The sequence below is a fragment of the Pocillopora damicornis genome, chromosome 11 (genome assembly GCF_964200805.1).
Source record: "Pocillopora damicornis chromosome 11, jaPocDami1.2, whole genome shotgun sequence".
Classification (NCBI taxonomy): Eukaryota; Metazoa; Cnidaria; class Anthozoa; order Scleractinia; family Pocilloporidae; genus Pocillopora; species Pocillopora damicornis.
Genome location: NC_142680.1, coordinates 4054166 through 4079303, shown reverse-complemented (window position 1 = coordinate 4079303; position 25138 = coordinate 4054166). Strand labels below are relative to the sequence as shown.

Here is a 25138-nt window from a genome sequence, read left to right as displayed (position 1 = left end):
TGAATTTCACCCTTTGATGCGTGGCAGGTGTGGCAGTAATAGTTAAATCGTGTTTTTTTTATTCGAATTTCCGACGTTAAGCGCGCGCTCTGATTGTTCAGTTCAATGTCTGCTAGTCGCCCATGGGAGTTTGCTGTGACGTGATAATGTAAGGACTAGTTTTCGCGCACTTGTTTTGACTACACGAACATTTTAAGTTCATTAAAAGCGAACTCTTTTGCTACAATGCATCGATATGTGCGTTATTGCTGGCTGGATATTGGAAATTGGCCGAGAACTTTTTTTTTTTTTTTTTTTTTGGGGGGGGGGGGGGGCATTTTTATGGACCGAGACGAAGTCGAAGTCCATAAAAACGGTAAAAAAGAACGAGGCTGGTATCCAACCACCATGACTGAACAAGCTTCGTCAATAACGGTTTTACTACAAAGCAAAGAGATTTCGCTCTATCGAGAATCGAGTATGATTGTTTTATTTCAAGAGCCGGGAAAGAGAGCAACTAGGTTTGTAGCACAGCAAAACCTCGAGAGTCCTTCGTGTTTTTTTTTTTTTGTTTTGTTTTGCGGACGTATCGGACGTATCGTATCGTATCTATGCGGACGTATCGGAAAACTGACTTCCATTCGAAAGACTATCTATAAATAACTATGGGGGAACTGACAGCTAAGACTCGGGGCCCCTTCTCTGCCACATTATTTCCTTTTGATTTAACGTCAGATAGTTTCAGTAATGAAGGTTTTCTTTCACGAAATTTTCAAGAACTAACAGTCGGACGCAGTTAAAGTGAAAAAGATACTTTTTAAAACTTTTTAGAAGAATATTTAATAAGAACCTGCAAGCCGATCACTCAGAAATTCATAAAATATACAGAGCAAATGTTAATAATGAGATGGGGAACCATATTGAGATACAACCATGTTTTTTAACAATTACCAATTTCAGTCAATGAATCAATCAAACAATTATTATATGAATATAAATCTATAACTAACGTACTAACCTCATACGTGAACTCTATCTTTTACATTAGTAAATATATATTTCAATGTGCTTTGCACGTTTCAATTCCAAATTAATCGTTCAAAAAATAAATCAGTTAATCATTTAATTATCAAAAATCTAACTCTACACAATTCTATCTTATTTCTGAGAAAAAATACTGTTAAAGAAATTATGATGTTCTAATTGAAAACGATGTGAATTAAATTCAGGTGAAAAGAGAAAAGGCAAAAAAAAGGCACCATAACTCTCCAAAACAAACTATAGAACTACAAACCACTTTTAATCCAACACTGTTGATAGAAAACGATAGCTATGAAACTTCATATAGACTTTTAAGAAAAAAGACATCATGAAATATGTAGGTTATCAGAAACTTTCCTTTACAATTAACTTTAAAAATAACACAAAACTCTACAAATGTAAAACTTCTTTGTACATACACCCAGTATCTCTTTCTTTTAATTGCATAATTTGAAAAGTAGGATAACAGAATTCCTGATATTGCCATAGTCCTAAGCCTTACAGGGACACATGTTTGTTTGTCAAGTTACCATAGCAAAATCTGATGTAAATTTATCAACAATCAAGCGGTGAACCTCTTCCAGCTGACAATACATCCACTTGCACGGACGTATTTTGCCTACTTCCTATGACAAAAAACTCCTTTTTTTACAAAAATATATAATAAAAACTTTTTTAGCAAAATTATTAGGGGGGAAAGGCCATCCGCTTAGAAGTAAATATAATTAGTTACAAAAAACACCCGAGATGTGTATCACTTCTTTCTATCACATTTGTTTTTTACTTTGCAATGCTTTCTAGCATTCTGCAAAGTTTGAGTAGGTGCTGAAAGAGTCTAAGTAAGCTAGAACTGTTTTGTAACAAAACATGTACAGCTCCTGAAAGATAAAAACAAAAACAGAAACATATCTTAAGCTCACGAAGGATATGCTATTGATCTGTAAGCCCTCAGCATTGTGCAAAGTAAGCTTAATATGTGAAAAAGCAGCAAAAACTATTAAACATGATGAAAAACCAGACAGAAAAGAGACCAGAAGACACACTTAACTTGCAGACCAAAAGGGATGACTTCTCCTGTGATTCCTCCAATGGGAAGCTCAGGCGCAGTTTCTAGGGCGGGGGGGGGGGGGGGGGAAATGAACGTATCCCAGGCAGATATCCTGGGTTTCTCTTGTATTCCCAACCCGGAGAAGAACTCCCCTGTTACGCCCCTAGCAATTTACACCTGAAAAAAGCTATAACAGTGGCTCATGACACTTTTTAACTTACCAGAGTGTTGACTGCACCTGGTCTCTTTGCTCGAACTAGTTTCACAGCCTGGAAAACATCGACTGTTTGTTCAGTCTTGACTCGTTCAATCACTGACATTATGGTGGCTACGCAGCCACTACGACCAGTACCATCACTATAGAAAGATAAACGGAGAACTAATCAAGAAAGTTGAAAAGTGCACAGTGGTAGATTCGTATTACAGGTTCTTGCCTTTGTTCTCCTAGCATCTAACTTCCAAAGTGTCAAGTATCTACTGTTTTCAGAAAGATAAAACCATTAACACTGACCACGCCAGATACAGCCAACTAAACTGTCTCCAGTAAATACTGTATCTATTGTAGACAGTTTGGATAGCTTTATCCACTGTAGAAAGTGAATAAACTAAGCTGTACTTCCTACAGATAGTGTATATTGCTGTATCTAATTGTCATAGAGTGGAAAACTGTATATACTTTAGAAAGTGTAATAGTTGTATCTAATAGAGACAGTGTAGATAGCTGTATGTACTGTAGACGGTGAAGATGGCTCATCTGATATAGTCAGCGTGGATAGTTCAATCTAACAGATAGTGTAAATGGGTGCCTGTAGATAGATTTAGACAGCAGTATCTAATGTAGACACTCTGGATAGTTGTATCTTTTGTAGACAAGATATGTTGTTTTATGTTCTGTTTACATTCTGAATGCGTTATGCAAAAAGTATGTACATAAAGTCATACATGATTCGAGTAGCCATACGCTATTCTAGCATAAGTGCACCATTATTAGCCAAAGGCCTAGTAGGTATAGAATCACGTCTATTACAACATTTAAACGTATGATAACATCAGTAAGAGACGTGCTTATTATACCTGCACTGGAAAACTATGACTCTATTTCCTGATTGCTGCTGAGACTGTTGTACAGTAGTCATCAGGTCAAGTATATCCTGAGGATCTGGGCATGAGTTTTCATTGACCCAACCATTGTATTGTATATGCTGTAAAGTTGACGTCTTCTTAGGCGGCTGAAGAACGAATTTAATTAGAAGCAAATCAAACTATTCTTTTGAGGAACACGAGGTCAAGTTATTTTAAATTAGTTATCACATGGGCCGCACAGTCCCTCGTGATCACATAGCCAGGTCTTTTTTGTTGTTGTTGTCGTTAAGAACTCAAAATCCCCTAAGAACGTTCATTCCTTGCTTTACTCGTCAGGAAGCCTCGCAGAACTTGTAAATACTTAGATAAAGTATGAACTTACTTTTTTTTTCATAAAACATTGCGATTTATTTTTTTTAATGCTTGTTGTACAATAAACTTAGTGGTGAATTGAATCGTGGGATTTTCTGTAACGTTCCCAAACACATTCCGTAATGAACAAAAATCAATTTTCCACGCAGGATTTATTTGATTACGTAGAATAAAACATTGAAATTCGAAGAACAAACAAACAAAAACAAATCAAAAAGGAATTATTTCAACCACTAGATTCCGCGATTATGAATACGTTCAGAAAATCTCGTGTTCATTCAAACAATCTCTTCTTCTTTATATTTTCCTCTCCACTCATCACCTCTCTGCCAGAGAGTATTTTGATTCAGAAAGGAAAAAATTACTCATTGGTCTCTCTCCTAATGGTGAAATAGTTAAGGTCGAACTCCCGCGCATCAAGAATGCACAAATGCCTCTTGTTGGTATAGATAAAAGTTTCCTCCAAACTAACCAGAAAAAATGGGACCTTACAATTCGAGAACACACAAACTGTACCGATGCATTATCGACGCTGAATCCTCTGGTAGTGATATTGTTTGAAGTTTCTTGGGACAAAAGCTGGACAGTGACTTCACCATACTTGGCAGATCCCTCGCTTGGCCAGTATTGTGGGTAACTCTAAAAAAGAAAAGTAGTGTTACATGTATGATCCGTGACACGAATAACTAAATATATGTGATATGATGGTGGGCATGATGGTAGGAAGGATTTTCCGAAAAAGAGTTTCAACTATAGCGTCTCACTGACATTTGAGAGTATACTCAGTTGGTCAATCGTTGTAAAATGTTACTTTCTCCGGACGATGAAGGGTACCAAATGGCTCCTCATTCTAAAAGTGTTGAGATGATAACCGAAATACAGTGACGCGTCCTGTCAAAATGTCTTAATAACTTAAATAATTATTTCTATATCAATTTGTTTAACGAATAGAGGAAATCTATCAAAGTTCACCACAGATACCAATAGTAACCCATATCAGTAGCTGGCTGTTTTGAAATAAATCACGTGATTTCTAGCACAATCTTGCATAGCTCTAGCATATTGTTTAGGCATATTTTGCACACTTCGTTGCAAACACTGAGTGTAGAGTGTTGCTATATGCTTTTCAAAAACATGCCATGATTTTTACCTGCTTTCCTTCTTCCAAGTTATTCAACATCACAACTGTGCCAATATCATACTGAGAAATCATAAGCCAGAAGTCTATAATGGTGCAGTCTAACGGAGCTTGTGTCAGGATGTATGCATTACGTTGTGTGTAGTCCTGATAAATAAAAGATCAAAGAAAAATATGGACGTCAAGTTAAGCAACACGAATATACCAATACGAAAAGAATAAAAACACCACAACCCAAGAAGGACAACTTGAATAGAAATAAACACCTTTTTATGGGTTGCCTGAATTAAAAAATCTACCATACGGACACGTTGCAACAGAAAGCTTTCTAAAGAACCCGAAAATACTGAGTCTTTACTTATCAGCACGCTAGAATTACAGAATATATTATAAAAGTTTTACAAGGGCATTTTTGCACTTACATCCACATAAGAGGCATTGATGTAACTATTTTCTTGTGAAGACGCTTGTAAATGCACTCGAGCATTGTCCACTGGTACAAAATCGAATATAAGTGTTTAATGTTTAATCAAATTAAAGGCATTTGTGCAAACAAAAAAAATATACTTAACAAAAGTTATAAGGATTGTCTCAGATCTAGCGTTTGGAGCCTTGACTATGCTCTGTTCTGTTGTAAAGAACGCAGGAAGCGGATAAAACACGAAAGAAGTGTAGGGAGAAACACTCGACCATGTCTCGTGTTTCTCCCCACTTCGTGAAATTTCACTTTTACATAACGAACAAAACAAGAGAGATGTCCGGGAAATGGTCGGACATAGTAAAAATTGGCGGATGGCGTGACAGCTCTAGCTCAGCTCCGTGCTCTGTACTTTGATAGAGCAGGCTCTTTCAACCAATGAAAGGGTGCGTTATAGTCTCTTATAGGCTATAACCTTAGTTAATAAAAAGTAACAAAATGATAGAGTACGATTAATGATCGGTAGCTTGAACAGCGCACTAATCTAATAGTGCACGATTCATGCCTGTAACTGCACAGTAAGAAAGGATAGTTCGCGCGTAATCAATGTGTATTTTGTTCCCAAAAGGCTCTGACAGTTTTGATTGTTCAGTAACAGAACTTACTGTCGTCCAAATCTGTCTTGTGACAAAAAAAATTAACGTTGCTTGTGGTCTTTCGATTTCGTTGATCACTGGTAAGATCACAGACCGAATGAGACCCCCTCGGTTTAAGACTCCGCTAGAAAATAATTCAGGAGTAAGCAAAAGTTTTGTTTCGTGTTTCAGGAACAATGCAAAAAAAGACAAAGGAACACTTACGCGGAACAATGTTGGGGAATCTGTTCTTGACGACGTTAGCGGGCATAAATGCGTTCGTTGCTACTTCTTGAGAAGCGTGGGCGTCTGTTACAAGCTCCAAGCGCTACAACACATAAAATTCTCTCAGTTTGTCCTATCCAGTTTTAATCCCTTCCATCTTAAGCCATTTTTGTTGGGTCCTAGTTAATTGTTGTTTCCAAAGCATTTTTGTTTCTTAGCGAACTACTATATTGCTGTTTCATTCAGGCTAAAGGTAATCTTTTTTTTTAATCGCGCAAAACACACACACACAAATTAAATTAATAGAAAAGTGAAAAAAAAAATTGTGATGTAAGATCAACAAATTACAGAGTAGTTCATCTGCCACTAATATGTATGTTAAAAAGAAATTTGCAGAAGTTATCCATGAACAAAAGCACGCTTTGTATTTTGATAATTACGTCTGACAATAATTTTTTCGAGATTTTTTTATCTTTAAGAACTGTAGATGAGATATGAACATGAAGTTAACAAAGTCACACTGACACGTCTTTAAAAGAATCTCCAGAAGCAAGTAATAAGCTGTCTTGTCAGCATTTACGTTTACGCACAATTAATAACATACAAAACCCAATTTAGTTACTAACAATAGTTATCACTTGCCTTTAACTCTCGTTCATATCCAGTCTTTTTGGATGGTTTATGCACCTTGGCAAGCTTGTTTGTCGCAATTCGTAGGTCCTGAGGGATAATCTCTGTATCTCCACATACCAAGGCTTCCATCACTGCTTGGTGCAAGAAAACATACTGGTCCTATACAGAGATAAAGTACATACCGATACTGTTGCAAAGGACAGTTTTTGATGAAGCTAAATTTAGGAAATTCGTCACCGTCAAACTGAAACATCCACGACAAATAAACCCTGTATCCTCGCTACCAACCAAAACATCATCGTTTTTAAAACCGTGACCGTTCCTGGCGTTGGCCGAAGAGCAAATTTGAACTTTACAAAGAAGGTCGGCCATTTTTCCATATATCAGTCGTATTCTCAAATTATTCAAACCTCATTTACACACCAAAGCTTAGAAATGTTTTAAACCTGTTTTGTAAAACATGGTTTAATTTCTTGTCTTCATAGAACCAATGTTTAAATGTAGCAAATTGAAAATACAAGTAACCGAGTACTTAAGTATTGTGAAAAATTCAATTTTTCAGTTTTCTGTTTGTGGTTTTCATTCAGTAAAAATTCGGTTTAACTGAGCATGTTTTGTTAGTGTGAATGAGTTATAAGATAGTAAGGAAGGAGTTACTTAATGCCCCTGTAAATTTATTGATCGATTCATTACTCTAGAAGTTAAAAAAAGAGTAGTGCTCACTGTGGTATTTATTTTTACATAAACTCTGTATTTTACTAAATTTTCAGATGGAAATTGCAAAAGGTTAGGATTTTCTATAAAATCATTTGGGTGTCATATCGAAATCATAAAAAATGATTTGAAAATGATTTGAAAAATGACCAGGCTTGGGTCATTAAGACACCGAATCAGTTTTAATATCATGACGTATACTCGTTCTGAAGATGAACTGGGGAAGAATAAATAGGACTTTTGCTACTGTTATTCTTATGGAAAACGGTTAAATTTGTTAACTTACATCTTTCTGAATCATATGAGGACGAGATCTACGCATGACTTGCACGTAATTCTGTATGAACACAGTTTTTATCTTCTCAGCACTCTCCAACATGGCGTCGATAGCAATGTATGTGCCAGTTCGACCAACACCAGCACTGTACAAAGGTAACCACAGAGGTAAGTAACAAACAACGGAGAGAACAATAGACACTGAGGAAAAATAGCAAGAACTATTAAGGGTCGCGACCAACAAAGAGGAAACGGCAGGAGCAGAAGGTAAAAGTTGGAGACCTGACTTTTGAAATACCTCAGATACCTCTAGGCTTCGCTTCCAGCAGGGTTCACTTGTGTTTTTAAAATTCTCGAAATCATTGGTGTGTTCAGTAAGAGTATTGAGAGTAAACAATTGAGATCTATTTTCAGCTCTATTTTCAACCCTTCAGCTCCTCGACCAAATTTGTAATTCTCCTAACTGTCAACCATACAATTCTTAATATGTTAGTTCGGAGAATTAAGTATTGGATCAACTAATTATCCCCCAGCTGATATTTCTTTTTATTCTTATCACTTATCTGGTTGACATTGCATTGATATTGTAGGAGAAACTCTGTCTTAGTCACTCGTGGGAGCTGAAGGGTTAACTACACTATTAAAAAGAGCCCTAAACTAACGCATATAATTCTAACACTTAAGACAGTTTTACTGTTTTAATTTCAGTTCTTTTAGGTTCCTTGTGATATTAATCTTTCTTCTGATCAAAACGTTTGTTTCCTGTTATCCAAACCAGATAGAAATCGCAATTGAAATATCTACAGAAGAACTAAACTAACATACGATAAAGATTTGCGAATGTGAAGCATTTAATTTGAAGTCTTCAAATTTTATTATACTTTTTACCTGCAGTGCACAACGAGTGGTCCACCAGTAGCCTGGTGCCTCGCATGAATCTTTTGTCTAAATCCAATTAGAGCTGTGGAATGTTGTGGGACACCTTTGTCAGGCCAAGTGACGTAATGAAACTGCTGCACGGTCCTTTTTTCTGAGTCCTAAGTGAAAATTCGTTCTCATGTTGGGAATGTTGTTACAGAGGGAGCTCTCTTGGTTTAAAATACGCTGTCATTCTTTGCAAGTAGTTTATAGTAAAAAAAAAATGCAAGACGTCGTATTCAACGTAATTTCATTTCGAACAGAGACAACACACCTTTGTCACAATCAGTGACCTGATGACGTAATCGGCAAATGTTTCAGTCTTGTGTAGGGTAACTGTGATAGCACCAAATTTGGAAGTATCATCTGGCCAATACTGATCGCATTTGCCCTAAAGATATGATAAGAAAAAAATAGGTTGATACTATATATAGCTACCAACAACTTCATCGTACAGCATGCTACGCAAGTAGCCTAATCGCTGGGTGGCTTGCTGGCTGAGGTTATGATGCATGTTTTAAAGACTACTCCTTAAGTGTAGAAAATGAAAAATCACTGAAACTCTGGATTACGTTCAACATCAAACTAAAAACTTGCGCTACGTCTACCTTTCCCAGTTCAACCAGGTTTGTAAGCATCACAATAGTGAAACTGTTTTCCTGCCAGACCATTCGCCAGAAATCAGCGATAGTTGTAGAAGTTGGACCTAATAATCATTAAAACAAAAGAGGGGCGAAACATGAGTTAATTTCACAAGAGCTTTTTAGCATTTATTAACAAAAGAATGGGACAAGTCTTTTTTTTGGGAGTGTGGGAGTTTTCATCATTTATTGCTGCTTTATTCCCGGAATACTTCTGCCCAAAGAGTAGAACACTGAAACAACGCAAAATTCTGGTAAAAGGCCACAACAAAAAGCCCAATAAGTTGATGGAACCCTGTAATGATGAGTGATAATCTTCGCCCCCTAAAAGTCTAGAAACTGTCGTCTGAACTGGATGAGAGTTTTCTAAAAGCTTTGTTCCTACAATGTATTACCTTTAACGATGGGATCGACGACGCTTTTGTTAGTTCCAGGGGTGCCCCATTTGGAAAGGGTACACGATTAAATATACCGACAAAGAACCCGGTGAAAGTGACCCTCACTATCATGGGACATTTGCTAGCCCTCTGACTCTATGTTGCGTCAGATTTCCTACGAGCTGTTCTACAGCAATACAAGTTAGCGTGCGACAACTTACAGTGTATCCACGAGACACCTCAAGTAATATTTACCTTGTGTTGCGATATAAGTCATGGTGACCTCATCGTAGGTCTGAGGAGAGAAATTTGAAAAAGATAACAGAAATTCACGATAATCAACTCAAATATCGATTGTTTATCTATTTATTCATTCATTATATCAAACAAGTAAGGTCGACTTTGTCGTTCTTCTTTATCTTGTCTTGTCGTGTCATGTCGTATAGTGTTGTTGTGTTCACGTTGTCGTATGCTTTTTTTGTTACTGACCGGAATGTAGCTTGCATTGATGTAGCTAGAGTTTTTGTCACCCTCTATTTCCTCCAACAAAACGCGAGAATGATCATCTGTGAACAAACACAATCGTTTGTTCAGTTTCTATTGAATTTTTCAACAGTTTTTTTTAATGGTGTGAAATGCAAAGAAATCTTAAGAATGATGCGCTTTGAACGTAAGGTTCAAAATTTGGATTAAAACATTATAATCTCTCAAGATTTAAGCTCACCACTTCCTAAATCAACAATTTTGAAGCGATTCTTAATCCCAGTATAGTTCTGCGATTTATCAACAATGGAATTTGAAAAAAAAGATTCAGGCCTGACCGGGATTTGAATCCATGACCCCTGTGATATCAGTGCATTACTTTGTCAACTGAGCTAACCATCCAGCTGGGAGGTGGTTATTGAGTTGGTTCGACTTAATTGCCTCACAAGACGACTGAAAGGGGAAGCACCAGTTACATTCCCTGCACTAGAAGCTGACTTCTAGTTATCTAAACTTCTGGGTTTTACATAGTGACCATTGCATAATATTACTTACAAAGTTGATGGAATGTACTCACATGAAACAATGTTTCCATAACGGTTCTTGCCTCTGTTACTCTTGCCAATCTCCCAAGCAAATTGCATCCCACCTGGTAAATACTGGAAAAGGTACGAACTAAGTTGCAATACATGTGCTCTTATCAAAACCGATTAGATGTCATCACTTTTTTCGACCCTTGCAACGACATCCCAAAAAATTGTTCTTGCGCTTTTGCAAAAAATGGTGATACATAATGTACTGAAGCATATGTATGTCAAGTTGTCCATTAAGAAAGTAAAAAACACGAAACAATTCGAGAAATATTTATAATTACTGTATCATACAATAATAAGAAAGAAAAGGAAAGAGGTAAAAACTATAATAGATAAAATATACATATCTTGCCTTAAATTCCTCTCGCAACACAATGGCACCATTTTCTGATTTTTTTTTTAAGTATTTTGAAAACTCAGCCACAGGTATTGGCTTGGGTTTACCATCGTCAGCCTCACTGTAAATAGCTTCTTCTTCTTCACTAACAGGCTGTTTCCCAGCATCTGTAGGGTAGAAAAATCGCCCATAAGGAACTCTACAATTCCTTTGATCTTCTCTATGGACACTCGACCGTGTTATCAATTCTCCTCCTAGGTAACAGATACGCTCCAATCGCTCCGTTTCGTTTGCTACACTCAACAAGAAACACGTACCCCGACCTTAAGATATAGCTCAAGTAACGAACAAGCTATGAGAGTGTATTCCTTGAGTAACTTTTAAATCTGGAGTAGCTCCATTACCCCCCACAAAGTTATTTTTAGACTCCAGGTGTCTGCTGTCTGAGAATCATGTACCATGTACCTCACGTGCTGAATTAATATTTAGTGGAGAAGAATCATTTGTGACAAGGAACGTCCACATGAACAAAACTCACGCCGTTGCGACAAAGGGCTGGTAGTTTTAAGATTTCATTCATCGTTGTCCATGGCTGCGCAAAACAGCATTTTATGCGGTATTAATTTTTCGAGATTTTTGTAGTAGGGTACTTGATACACGAATTACATTTTTAAGGTAATTTAACTTTAAATATATATATAGTAACCACAACTTTGTTTTGATACAAATCTCCAATCAACTAGTTTTACTTTTTTTTTATGTATTTAAAAACGATGACCAGTTACACGCAGTCCAATAGACCAGGTGAGGGTTGTTTTGAAAAGGACTGTTGTCGACTGCGATGAAGACCTTTCAATGACCAGGAAAAAATTTCATCAACACAATTAAGTGAAAAATTGTTTTGTTTGTCAGGTGATGTAACTAAATCTGGTTCGTAATAGCTGATTGGTGCAATCACGAGCAAGTTACACTACTTGAATCTTGCAGCCAATAGCGTCACGGCAAACTTGACTGCACGATTAAAACTTTGCTCCTGGTACAAACCACTTCCTATATTAATTTGAAAAGTTTTCGCCACTTTGCAAGTTGAAATGATGCTGATCCAAATTTTGACTTTAAAGATATAACTTTGTAACACAGACAATACATGAGTCAGACGCAGTTTAAGTAAAAATTTAGCAAGGCATCCCAACAATCCTTTTTAACATGAAAATAACGATTCAATCGTAGCTAATTGTACGAACGTTATGACTTCAACCGTGAAAGTTTTTCAATGACCCTCTCCTAGAAAACTAACAGGTATATTGTATGTATTGATTTCACCTTTATCTACGAAAAATTACCATGAATTGTCCGACGAATGTCTGCTACATTTTGATAGACCAGATTTGATGTACTTGAGGTAAGGTCTTGTGAATCGTCTTTAATGTCATCTAGTTGAACAGATCTTTCCCCGGCACTTTTGGATCTTGACTGCCTTCTCCTAAAAAAAAGAACAAAATGTCGAATTTTCGGCTGCCATACTTTTCTTCTACGCTCAGTCACTAGGATTCAGTCTTAAAACGAAACAAACCTCCGGTATAAGAACACAGCGACAACAACTGCTGGTATAAGGAGTAGCAACAGGACTACAGGTACAGCAACAGCTGCAGCGTTAGAACCGCTGGACGTTTCCTTTTTCTCACCTTCTGCATAAGAAAAAAGTAAAGAGCATTTAATAATTAAGCTCTTCTGGAATTACTACTTGCAGTGCTCCAAGCTTAAAGTTGTTTCAGAGCAGACTGTTGGCAGCCAAAAACCAGGTAATCGTCGTAAGAGAAAGAATTTTTAGTCGACAGTGGCCGACAATTATTTTAAAGGCTCGCGTGACATCTCAAGACTAAAGCCCCTGGTATGGGCCATTCAATTTTGTTAAAACATGAAAGCATTACAGCTTGCTACTTGACAGCCGAAAACATGTAGCGAATTCGTCGACTTTCGCTGAGAATTTCGTCGCCATGGCAAGCAAAATGATTGCAGCTTGGAGTGCTGACTTGTACTACTAACTGTATCATTGTTTCCTGCTACTGGGAAGTCTCAAAGGAGCTAGGTGGGGGAAAGTACATTCAACCGTCAAAATAGAACTTCTTCATTAGTAATCGCTGTCAAACTTCTCCATTCTTAACCATCCTTGTTCTTTTTAGGCTCATTCGTACTTTTATTGTGTTTGTCTACCCTGGAAATCAATTAACTTATGGTTTCCCTTGCATTCACTACAGTTTTTCAGGAACAAAACGGCAAAAAAACCACACAAAATATTGTGACGTAGCTCAATAAAGCTCAGTACTACGAGCAATTTAATTTAAAAAATCAGCGCCAAGTCCAGTTTCTAAACTTTATTGAACAAGACGAGAGAGATACCCGTGACACACCGCAATTGTGTTATCAAAATCATTTTGTTTGCTCCGATGTGCGATGCAGCTTATTATCGTCACCAAATTTAGCTTCCAACGAAACTGATCATGAGTAAGACAAAATCTGGGGTAAACGGTGAACACTCGAAGTCGGTGTTTTGGATTGAGCATAGCTTGATGATATAGATAGTCTGAACGAGAAACCAGGTTTTGATAACTTAAAACAAAAAATTGATTGCAAGATTAACTTAACGAGGAGAATCTCCAGGCCAGTTGTAATTAATACCAGCCTGGGCATGAGGCTCTCGGAGCCAACATTCTTGCAAGTAAAGAACTGCTCCTGAAAAGCTCCAGAAATCATTTTGCTCTCTGTTACTTTGTAGTACAATATGTAACTTCATTGCTTGTTAAGTACAATATAGACAAACCCGTGGTAGTAGAGATGATGGAAATTTTGGCAACTATGCTTGCATTTCCTTTTAATTCCACCTGTGAAATATACAAGAACAAAAACAAACAGAGCACGTGCTTTAAAATCAAAGAAGCAATTGAATCGAGACCAAAGGAACTGCAAAGTTATTGTGTGGGTAGATTACATAACCTCCTAGTGTATGTGTTTACACACATTAGGAGGGTATGCGTTGACATACACCTTTCTCTGTATTTGCAGTGCCAAATACAGAGAGAGGTACTCTCTAGCGAGCTACTCTTAAAAATCGACTCAGAAAAAGGTCAATAAACCCAGTTGTATAACTAATGAAGGCACGTTTGTGCTCTAGTGAGTTTAAGGTAGACCTCCTCCAAGGTTAAATCTTGATGGAGAGGAGTTAGATATTTTTTCCAGAAGAAAAGGCAGACCGTTTCACCACACTGATGGTCAGATGATTCTGGTTGTAAAAAAAAAAAGAGGAAAATTTTTTAAATAAGTAGTTTACACACCTCCTCGGCTTTAGTTAGAGCTCTCTCATACACAATGTAGTTTTCTCCTTTCTCAAGTTCTTCATTCACAAATTCCTTAGTTTTATTACCATCGCCAACGGTAAATTTCTGAGGTTTGTTGAAATTTTCAATCTCAGCAGCAATGTAAAAATTCACGTTCTCTTTCTTAGCATCACTTGCAGCTTTCAGTTTTGAATCATAATTGTTTGGAAGCTCTTCAACGCCATCAGCGACTTTCAGAACAATAACCTGATAAGCACTGAAAGGTATAAAACAAAATGCCAGATTAATGAGTAACATCTCGAAAAGAGACCATTAAGATAGCATTTAAGGGCCACTGACCATTAACATCGAGAATCCGCCGACAGTTTCGTAATTCATTTAATATTTCCTAAAGGACCCTTTTAATGAACCTTTTTCAAAAATTATAAAATATCTAACGCCTCTTAAGTTTAATTTCCTAAAAGACCCTTTTTAATGAACCTTTTTCAAAAATTATTAAATATCTAACGCCTCTTAAGTTTAATTTCCGTCGCACACACGAAACCAGCCTTCGTGGAGGGAGCGTGACCTCATTTATCGAGAAGCGGCAAGTAATCTTACCTTTTATTGTTTTTTTAGAGGGCACGGTAACGAATCTTGCAATCTGATTGGTTCTTTACCCGGTCAGTATTTTCCTATCTCTGCCCACGGGCCACGGTAACGCTTTCGTGAGTCGCCGAGTACATCCCAACTTTCGTTGTCATTTTTCATAAATATACCTCGTTTTCCGGCTGGGCAGTATTTTAAAGCAAACACGTCGGTCATTACCTCAAGCCGATAAATAACTTATGAATCCTCTCTTTTCTCTCTATCAAATCACTTTGGTTGACAGAAAAATATTGGTTTCAGAATGAATTTGAATAAACAATAGTGTCATTACGTTGGTTGACAAGCGGCCTAAAAACCGTCTGCAATTAATTTTAATCGTTCACAAAAAGTACCCAGAAAGTTGAAACGTGAGGTATTTGGTTACAGTTAAACTGAACGATGGAACTTTCATTCATTTAATATCTGAATTTTCTCGAGCAATTTGTTCATAGTGAAAAAGCGAGCGAAGTGTTAATTTAAGTTCTACAAAAAATATACGCTCCTGGTGAGTCTTTCCAATTCCGTTCAATTTGGACATTTGTACCTTAAATTGCACAACAGAAATTGAAGGAATTTTTTGAGAAAAGGCCGCATTACATTCCCTTGTGTCTCGTTGGAGTGTGCCGTTCGAATTTAGTTTTTGTGAAGGAAAGATCAGAGTTAAACACGCCATTACAGCAAACAAACGAGCAAACTCTCACAACTTCAAAATAAAAAAATTGAATTTACTCACAATTACTTTCCTGGCCGTTTACTTGATGAACAGAGGTAAATCTTCGTACATGAATGAATGGTCGATGAGAGTGAATAATACTTTCCGTTAGATCATTAACTGATTTTGAAGAAAACATTGTCGTGACAGTCCTTGCCAAACTAGTTCTGTTTGTTTTCAAATGTTCCTACGCGTTTTTTTCTTGCGCGCTCTCTAATTGACAGGTGTCAGATTGTGACAGATACTTGTAAAAATAATGTTTCAAAGTTTGTTTGGAAGCCTTTTAAATCACCTTTATCGTTACGGAAATGAAAATGTTTCGCTGAGGCATCTCTCTTAAATTTGCATCACCTCTATTTTAACTACCATTTACCCACTCAAAAATTGTTCAGTTTATAGAAGATCATGCCGTATTTACGTCCATAAATCATTCGGGTTCTTTCGGAAAGAATTTCGTCAAGTTTAAAAACAATAAATATGTTATTTACCGGCTAAGGGTCGGTCCATATGGTGAAAAACTGTGACCTCGGTCTTGAAAATGCTGCCCTCGGCCTACGGCCTCGGGCAGTATTTTCAAGACCTCGGTCACAGTTTTTCACCATACGGACCTCCCAGCCGGCAAATAACATATATATATCTTACGGCAGGATCTATTCCACCTCTGGTTCTTTAGAAAATCACATTCTTATTGATAATTACCTTACTGGACCATATTTTTGTTCAACAGGCCACAGATAAATATCCACAGCTGTCTGAGAAACCTCAACATCGGTTATATTAAGTGGAACTGGGGCTTTAGGAGCTGGTAAGGAAAAAAATAACTTCTGAACCACAACAACACTCTTGCACAGAAAAGGGTTCCTTTCAGATAAAGCTATCCAATGGATAAATCGCTATCGATATCCTACACTAGGAACCAGAGGATAGCGTTAAACACTCTTCAAACAACCGGGGACAGATCTACCTAAAACAAAAACTTACAAAAAATTGATATCACTGGTTTTGACGAAAATGGAAAGGTACGAGTGTCATTGGTAAATGATCCAAGAAGCTAAGTTTGTAAGGAAACTGTGTCGCTGCGTCGGTGGGAGAGTATATCAAGGTAATTTTGTATTGTCAACTGAGATGATAACGTAAATTGGCCACTGTTAAGAGTTTCAAAGCTGACGTTTCGAGCGTTGGACCTTCGTCAGAGCAAATGTTTTCTGAGATAGTTTCATAGATAACCTATTACAATGATTGGTTAGCCTCAAAGAATTTGGAAACTTACCTATCATATCTGTTATCTTTGAGACGACTTTAGAAGCACTATCGCCACAAACAGAGGTGCCATGAACTCTAAATTCATATGTGGTGCCTGGAATCAACCCTTCTACCTCCTGTGTTGTTGCCTTTATTGCTTTCATAGTCTTCTCATCTCTGAATGTTTTATTGTAGGACTTTGTTCCAGCGTACTTCACCTATACGATTACGTACAAAAGGCTCCGATATACAATTACTACAAATTTAATGTTTCTACGTTAATCTTTTAAAAAATCCCTGATGGGAAATAAACTTGGACAAAATTATACAAAGTTTTTTATACAGAAAATGTGAATTTCGAGGAACATTTAATGTTCAGATAAAATACAAAAGTTTTGTAATTTTGACTTTTTGTTTTGGTGCAAATTATGCGATTTCAAGAATGAGCTTGGGATGGGATTTAACCAAAGTCAATAGTTTCCAGCTGAAATGATGACTCTGGTCTCATTTTGGGTGACTTGTCGGGTTACCTTTGTGACATAAATTAAAATCGAGTCAAAATATATAAGAAGGACTTCCCTTTTGTAAATATATAAAGTTGCGAAGATACAATTGGTCTGACTTGGAATCAAGCCATTCACAAGGGTTAAATTTTCTTGAAAATCTAGCAAAGATAAGAGTTGTTGTTTTTTCTTTTGAAAAATAAATTTCAATTGAAACAAAATCCTGCTGATGAAACATAATAAGGAATTCCCTTTGGTATCGTCATTACACATTTATTAGTGTCAGCACTAAAAATATAAATATACATAGAACATCTCACACAAACATAAGTTTGAAATTATGGTACTATAGGTACTATCCTGATAGTACCTATAGATAGTATTATAGTTTCTATGTTATATATATATATTTTAATAATTTCTTATGTGTTAGTTTTAACTCTTAATCAGCAGGACCCCGTTGATAACAGTACTTTTGTATTGAAGGGTTATCCTTGATAAATAATTCGATTATTACGGTTATTATTATTATTATTATTGTTGTTGTTGTTGTTGTTGTTGTATGTACGGTATACATACTACTTACAATTACAGGCGAAATAGTTTCTCCCAAAGAGAACAAATACGGTAATCTAATCCAACTTACAGTATAGGCAATTTTTTCCTTGTCATCATATTGTTTCCACGCCAGGGTAATCTGGGTTGCTCCAGACTCTTTTACTTTAAATTCCCCTGGTGCTTCAGGTCCTACAATGTTATGTTAGAAAATATAAAAGTTCAAGAAAAGTCTTAAGTATATTGTAAAAGTTATCGAGTCAGAGTACCTCAAGGAAATAATCTAATCGTATAATGAATGTTACAAGTTCGGCTTTTTTTAAAAATTGTAAATAATCGTAGAATAAAACGAAATTATTCCTACAGTAATTTTTTCACCAATCATGTCCCACACCAGGATAACTTTCATAATAATCTTAGAAACTAACTTGATGTTTCCAGTTCCAAAGGTTCACCATACGGTCCAGGCCCTTCTGCGGTGTAAGCTCGAACAGAGACATTATATCTAGAACAAAGCTCTAAGTCAGACAGGACAACAAATGTCACTGAGGTATTGACAGAGGGGCTGTAAATGACGGATCTTTTGTGCAAATTTCCTTTCTTCAAGAAGATGGCCTTGACTTCATACAAAGTAACTTTTCCATGACTCTCTTCTCTTTGTAGAGGTTCCCATGAAATGTTAAAAGTCGTCTTGTTCACTTGAGAGGTAGAAACAGAGTCTGGACCAACACTTGGTGCTAAGAAATAGAGTGAAAACATCAAACTTATCAGAAGACAGTATTACTACATGTTTGGGTATTCTATTCACAAGGGAAAATATTTTTACCACAATTTGGAGAAAAATACCAGGAGTTTTCGAAAAACTAAAGTCGCAGTTGAATCTTCGTCATCTAAAAATGTACCAGCAAAAGTCTAAAATCTAAGATATTTCCTTTTCATTAGCGATTAGTTGAACAATTTGGATCGCTTAAAAGTCTTCAGCTAACAAAGAACAGGACATTTTGTGAATTGAATCACAGCAATTGGTAGTCACCTATACTTAATTACTCATTTTCAACAATTCTCATCTTATTTCCTGATTTTTTTTATCATTTCATACAAATAAAGTAGTGTAGGTGAATCATCTTTAGATTATTTGTACTATAGGTAGTAGTATCAATGACGATATGTGCAAAAACAATTAAGCTAGTTCCCGTTTTTTCCCTACTCTTGTGTTTATTCCAATTAATAAATAGGAGTCATCCAACTAGTTTAGCCTTCATGTAATTTTGGGTGACCAGCTACTGTCTGTTTTTTTAATTTACACAATATCTTAAATTTCTTTTAGCATAGTTAATATAACATTGTTGTCATTTTTGTTGTTGTTCTTCTGAAAAGAAGTCATTTGGAAGTAAATTTACCGTATTCCTTGGCAGTTACTGTTTTCGTGGCATTTTTTCCAGGTTTAATAGTCACAGCTCGAACATTAAACTGATAAGTCACTCCACCTAACACATCGACTGTGTGAGTTAATGTATCTTTCTCTATTCCAGAAATCTCTTTTGGTGCAAATCCATCGTGACTGTAAAACAAAGTGTAACTTCTGATAACTCCATTTGGTTCTGCAGGCTTACTCCAGGTCAGGGTTATTCTTGGACCATGTGATTTGTTTGGTGATAGATCAGAATATGACAAGAAGGTGGGTGCATCAGGCGCTGGCAGAATAAAGGAAAATGTTAGCACTAATTAAGAGTGAACAACTAAACAATAATTGCAAGCTGTTTTTAAAAAAATAATACTCGGGATTGAAAAAAACATATATCATTCAAGAGGCAGTTTGGGTATCATCTTCACACAAGTTTTAGTGTGAGATATATTATGAAGGATACACTTATAAACCTCCCTTTTAGTGCCAAGGTACTAACTACGATACTTCTTCAAAACAGACGGTTGAAGCATCTCTGAAACTCCTGAAAATTACAGAACGGATCATTTTAATTTCTTACCATCTTCTCTTGTTCTCACCATCTGAGAGGAACTCTTTGGTCCATCCCCAGCAGAGGTAAAGGCCAACACCTGTAATTCATACTCTGTGTATTTATCAAGTCCAGTTACAATTTTACTTTGTGTAGCTCCTCCGCGAATATTCAAGGAGGTTGCTAAATCGGAGGAGCCTTTCCTTTTGTAGAATAATTTAAACCCTTTGATGATGCCATGTCTGGAGTTTACTGGTGGTAAGAGCCAGGATGCTGTGATACTGGTAGAGGAGCTTGCAGAGACACTGAATTTTGTGGGAGCTTGTGAAGGAGCTGCAATTGAGCAGAAAAGCTGTACTTGCCATTTTCAATAAAAGAATCAGACTAAGTATTATCAATCTAAGAGTGTGACAGAAAAAGGCGTGAGGCCCACTTCCAAACATTTATTTGCTCCAACTATTTTTAACGTTATGTATCGTTTTTACCTGTCAATTTCAAGGTGGCTGTAAAGAACTAGCTCTTACAGCACTACAGGCCGGTTTATCAGTTCTCATTTATGTGAAAAGAGTTAAGCCAAAAAATTGACGCTCCTGTTGTGGCCTTGTATCAGAAAGGAGAACTTCGGAAGGTATGTCACTTTCACAGTTCTTTTTTACTATCGAATTTGAAGGCCGCACTGTAAGTTTCTGAGTGAGTTTTTTCCACTCCGATTTTCAATTAAATGATCTTCTCTCAGATTAACTCATTATAAAATTGAACGTATCTAGAGCAAATGAGTTATACGTACTTGTTCATATATAAGCAGGAACAGGTTTTTTACGGTCAAACTCTTGAAACCATGAACACCTGAAATACTGCTGTGTGTTTGAAATGTTTGCTGTATCAACATCAAATTTTTCATGACTCTGAATTGATCCCTAGGATTTGTATTCTGTTGAAGAAGTCATGGAAGTGCTTTGTAAACTGGTAAGGGAAACTAAAGCCATTTTTGGCCTATGCAGTACACATGTAAGTAAATTGATTTATGGTACCGATATAAACAACTTGAGAGAAAATTACAAACAAGACAGACTATTTCAAACTAGGAGTAAATTGCAGTCGCAGAATCTGTCGTAAAACTATGTTAATTCAAGCAAGACCCGTTTTTTTTCTCTGAAAGAGAATTTAAAACAAACCAAAAAAAAAATTCGCAACTTCTCCATTGTGAGACTTGTGGGAAATATATATTACACCCTCGTCTTGCCGCGCATTGATTGAAAACGAGAATAACTAAAAAAATAGATGTTCTATCCAAAACTAGATATAATTTCCTCGATCAGGGCATCTTGTGTCATCAACATCGTTGCAAGAATTCTGTGCTTTTGTAAACAGGAATCCTCTTCTTAGATAGACTTGTTGGTTCCAGAAAGTGTGCGCCTGATTAGAAAAAGCTGTGTGCCAGCGCCTGCTCTCTGCGAAAATTGGAGAAGCTGTTGACAGCTCCTTACTTTTAACAAAGATTTTTAAAATCCGCTGTAAAACTCTTATAGTTTTTAATGAGAGAGACTTACTTTTAAGCAGGACCTGCTTTTTTTTGCCAAAGATAATTTTAAAAAAACTCGCACCTTCTTCATTGTGAGACTTGTGAGTGAAAAAATTTCACACCCTCATATTGCCACGCGTTTGATTGAAAACGAAAATAACTCAAATACATGCTCTCGAAAAAACTAAAAATCATTGCTTTGATCAGTATATCTTGTATCATCAACATAGTTACACGAATTTGGCGCTTTTGCAAAGAAAGATCCTCGCGTTAGGTAAACATGTTGGTTCTAAAAAATGATGAGCGCCTCGTTTGAAAACAGCTGTGCACCAAAAACAAGGTCTTTAATCGCCTCGATGCTCTCCACAGAAAACCGTCACTTTCGATTGTATTTAACACCAGTAGTAGGACCAAAAAATATATTTGTACGTTGTCTTTTACCAGGCGACTTGACTTACATATAGTGAGAGGTGGTTTAAATGAGTCACTGCAATAATGATAAATTTAATTATTTTTGAATTTGCGAACCTTTGGCTCGATGCGTTAAACGAGGGTCAAGTCTACCCTTGGGTACACCGATGGAGATTGATTTTACTAGTGCATATTTACACTACCCACTCCCCCAGTGCGGCAAAATTGTCACTCCGATAATTTTCTCGATCAGTTACGAGCTTTTCCGCCTCCCTTCGGCCAAAGTCCCTCAGGACTACCAATTACTCAGGACTTTTGTTTGATGCTTGATGGAAAAGTTGACCCGGAACAATGGGCTATTTCTTGATACGTTTTGGTTATTAAAAAGATACACTAAATATCATAACCATATGACGGGAACTACTTGGTTTAGAAGGTACATATAGCTTCCACTTAATACTGATCACGTAATGGGGAACAATACATCCAGATACAAATATTACTAGTACCACTTTTATATAGGGTAATTTGGTATGATCAACTGAATTGATAACGTAAATTGGCAACCGTTAAGAGTTTAAAGGCTGACGTTCCTAGCGTTAGTCCTTTGTCAGAGCGATTGGAGGAATTGTGGGTCATGTGTAGGTTTAAATGCAGAAAATGGAGCTACCCTACTGGTGGGAATATGGTGAGGAGAAAACAAGCGTAAATAAGTTGAATGAAAAGCGCTCGTTGATACCGCGGGGATTAAGAGTACCGATTTGGAAGATAAATTTTTGTTCCAGAGTTTTTCGGCTTCCCGAACTGCCTAGCTGTAGGGAAAGGCCGCAAACTGCCATATGCTATATGCTACTCAGAATGATTAGGGAGATTTAAGTGTCAAGCCACTGGTTTGGATGCGTCCTTGTCATTTGTCTCTACATCGCGAACTTTGTTCTCGTAACCGGTCATCTTGTCGTCTTCCTGTTTTACCAATGTATAACATTTTTGTAGCGAGGGGAACGTAAAGGGATTAGTGATCTTAATGGATCTCTTCCTGACATTTTCTCCACGTTATGAATGAAAGGACAAGTTTTGCATTGTGAGTGAGCGCATTTGAAAGTTCCAGGTTGGTTACCGGTTTGAAATGAACTTCTGGCCAAAATGAATGAAATTAGTGGAGGTCGCTAAAAGATAGTACCAGTCATTTAACGTTTCTAAGAATGATAGATTTAACCGTGTGGTTGTGAGGGTGAAATGTGAGAGTGAATAAAATGCGATCAGTGTTTTACTTCTCAGCCATTTGTAGTGCTATCTGTCGATCAATTTGTTGAGCACAGTGGTCGCCCGCTAGAACGACAGAAACAGGATAGCCATGTTTATCGAGAATTTAGCACATTGGCTCTGATTTTTCGTAAGAATCAGAGTTGTCACTACCTAAACTACGAAGTCTGAGAAACTTTGAACAAGGTATAGAATTCTTGACGTGTGATGGATGCGAAGATGAATACAACAAGTAACTATGTGAATCTGTAGGTTTGTAGTTAACACTAGTGCATAGACCGTTGCACTGATCATAATTCTTACCAGCCTCCTATGTTTTCTTAAACAGCTGTTCTATTAATATTATGAAAAGAAAGAAAGGTTCATATAGGAGGAAATTCAAGCAAGTATGTAGGCAACATTATTAATTTTCTACGTCTCACCATCTTCTTTTGTTCTTTCAGTTAAAATGGAACTCTTTGGTCCATCACCAACAGAAGTGAAAGCCAGTATTTTAAATTCATATTCTGTGTACTTGTCAAGCCTAGTGACTTCTTCAATGCGCTTAGTCTTATCTGTTATGAGCCGCTCCAATCCTGGCCCTGCGGAGCCTTTCTTTTGATAGGACAATTTAAATCCTTTGATTATTCCATTTCTGGACTTTTCTGGTGGTAACTGCCAAGATGCTGTAATACTAGTAGAAGAGGATGCAGTCAGATTAAAGCCACTAGGAGGCTTTGAAGGAACTGCAATAAGGAAGATACATTATGTTAGGATAATAATCATAATTATAATAGCTATAACATATTTATTATATAATGTAGATATCATATCATCATCACCTTTCCCTCATCATGAAGCAGAAATCTTTTATGGTGTTCAATTATGCAAATATGCTAAGAAAACTTGCCATTTTGTACACGATTTAACCTGTTAAATTCTGGCTCGCTTTCAAAACACATTATTCAAAATAGATTAATTCAATTGCAGTGAAATCTGTTTTGAGGCAACATTTTCGAAAGAAAGAAAATCTGACAACATTTCACTTCTATTTTTAAAAATGTCTCCTCAGCTGGAGAAAAAAATTGATTTAAAAATGGATGAGGTTCCCAAAAATGATAGTCGTACACCCTCATCTATAATTTAATACATACATCTCTTATACAAAATAGGGTGCACCTTTAGGGTCTAAATGCATATGGAAAGCTACCAAAAGCAAAAACGATCAGAATCACCAACATCCACCAGCATGCTGAATTTCATGAGCAAATTGAAATCCTTTAATTGCTTATCACGTTGCAATTATTTGGTTAGTTATGTTGAAATAGTTTCCTGTATACTATAATTAAGTCAAGGTCTTTTCCCTGACAAAACTCTGGTTACTTATCTATTTTCAATATTCTCTTAATAACTGTTCATTACAGAAGACATATCAAGCCCTCTATTGGAAAAAAATGACAACTCTAACCATCCTCTTTTGTTCTCTTAAAAACCACAGAGCTGTTTGTTCCATCACCAGAAGAAGTAAAGGCCAACACTTGAAATTCATATTCTGTGTACTTATCAAGACCAATGACCTCTATGTTTAAAGTTGATTCACTATTGATTGAAATGACGGTTCCGGGCACTGAAGAGCTTCTCTTGTTGTAAAACAATTTAAAACCTTTGATTATTCCATTTCTAGACTTTTCTGCTGGTAACTGCCAGGATGCTCTGACACTGGTGGAAGAGGTTGCACTAACCATGAAGTTAGATGGAGGTTGTGAAGGAACTGTAATTGAACAGTGTTTTGATTAGTATACTCATTTTTAAAATAAATTTTAAATACTTGATGTAAAATCTTCACTTATCAATTCAAGTTTATTCCTGTTATATGTATAGGAAATCGTATGAACGCGAGTGCATTTCGTGATTTATGGGCACGAGTGATGTTTTGAAAGTTCTCTAAATTGCACGAGCCGTAGGCGAGTGCAATTTGAGAACTTTCAAAACATCACGAGTGACCATAAATCACGAAATGCACGAGCAGGTTCATACGATTTTTTATTTATTATATTCTCGATTTTTTTATAATTTGGTGTTCAAATTTGGCGCTACCCCGGTGTTTCCATGGCAACTTCTCC

The 25138-nt window shown here is 36.7% G+C and overlaps 1 protein-coding gene across 1 annotated transcript in view; it reads right to left on the bottom strand.

The window, feature by feature from the left end:
* Nucleotides 1-803: 803 nt before the first annotated feature.
* LOC113678502 (receptor-type tyrosine-protein phosphatase F) overlaps nucleotides 804-25138 on the bottom strand; it is a 35693-nt gene continuing 11358 nt past the window's right edge. Inside the window, exons 13-40 of the mRNA XM_089186958.1 lie at nucleotides 24484-24786; nucleotides 23459-23761; nucleotides 19871-20173; nucleotides 19286-19579; nucleotides 18314-18622; nucleotides 17977-18077; nucleotides 16856-17045; nucleotides 16285-16387; nucleotides 14244-14502; nucleotides 13733-13793; nucleotides 12485-12599; nucleotides 12255-12394; nucleotides 10927-11078; nucleotides 10559-10640; nucleotides 9988-10064; nucleotides 9754-9793; nucleotides 9089-9186; nucleotides 8755-8871; nucleotides 8451-8599; nucleotides 7573-7708; nucleotides 6582-6731; nucleotides 5940-6042; nucleotides 5084-5154; nucleotides 4674-4808; nucleotides 4040-4162; nucleotides 3143-3297; nucleotides 2290-2425; nucleotides 804-1898 (exon numbers count right to left, since the gene is read on the bottom strand). Of these exons, the coding sequence (XP_089043084.1) occupies nucleotides 1818-1898; nucleotides 2290-2425; nucleotides 3143-3297; nucleotides 4040-4162; nucleotides 4674-4808; nucleotides 5084-5154; nucleotides 5940-6042; nucleotides 6582-6731; nucleotides 7573-7708; nucleotides 8451-8599; nucleotides 8755-8871; nucleotides 9089-9186; nucleotides 9754-9793; nucleotides 9988-10064; nucleotides 10559-10640; nucleotides 10927-11078; nucleotides 12255-12394; nucleotides 12485-12599; nucleotides 13733-13793; nucleotides 14244-14502; nucleotides 16285-16387; nucleotides 16856-17045; nucleotides 17977-18077; nucleotides 18314-18622; nucleotides 19286-19579; nucleotides 19871-20173; nucleotides 23459-23761; nucleotides 24484-24786 (4286 nt within the window). The 3' untranslated portion in view covers nucleotides 804-1817. The remainder of the gene's footprint in view (nucleotides 1899-2289; nucleotides 2426-3142; nucleotides 3298-4039; nucleotides 4163-4673; nucleotides 4809-5083; nucleotides 5155-5939; nucleotides 6043-6581; nucleotides 6732-7572; nucleotides 7709-8450; nucleotides 8600-8754; nucleotides 8872-9088; nucleotides 9187-9753; nucleotides 9794-9987; nucleotides 10065-10558; nucleotides 10641-10926; nucleotides 11079-12254; nucleotides 12395-12484; nucleotides 12600-13732; nucleotides 13794-14243; nucleotides 14503-16284; nucleotides 16388-16855; nucleotides 17046-17976; nucleotides 18078-18313; nucleotides 18623-19285; nucleotides 19580-19870; nucleotides 20174-23458; nucleotides 23762-24483; nucleotides 24787-25138) is intronic.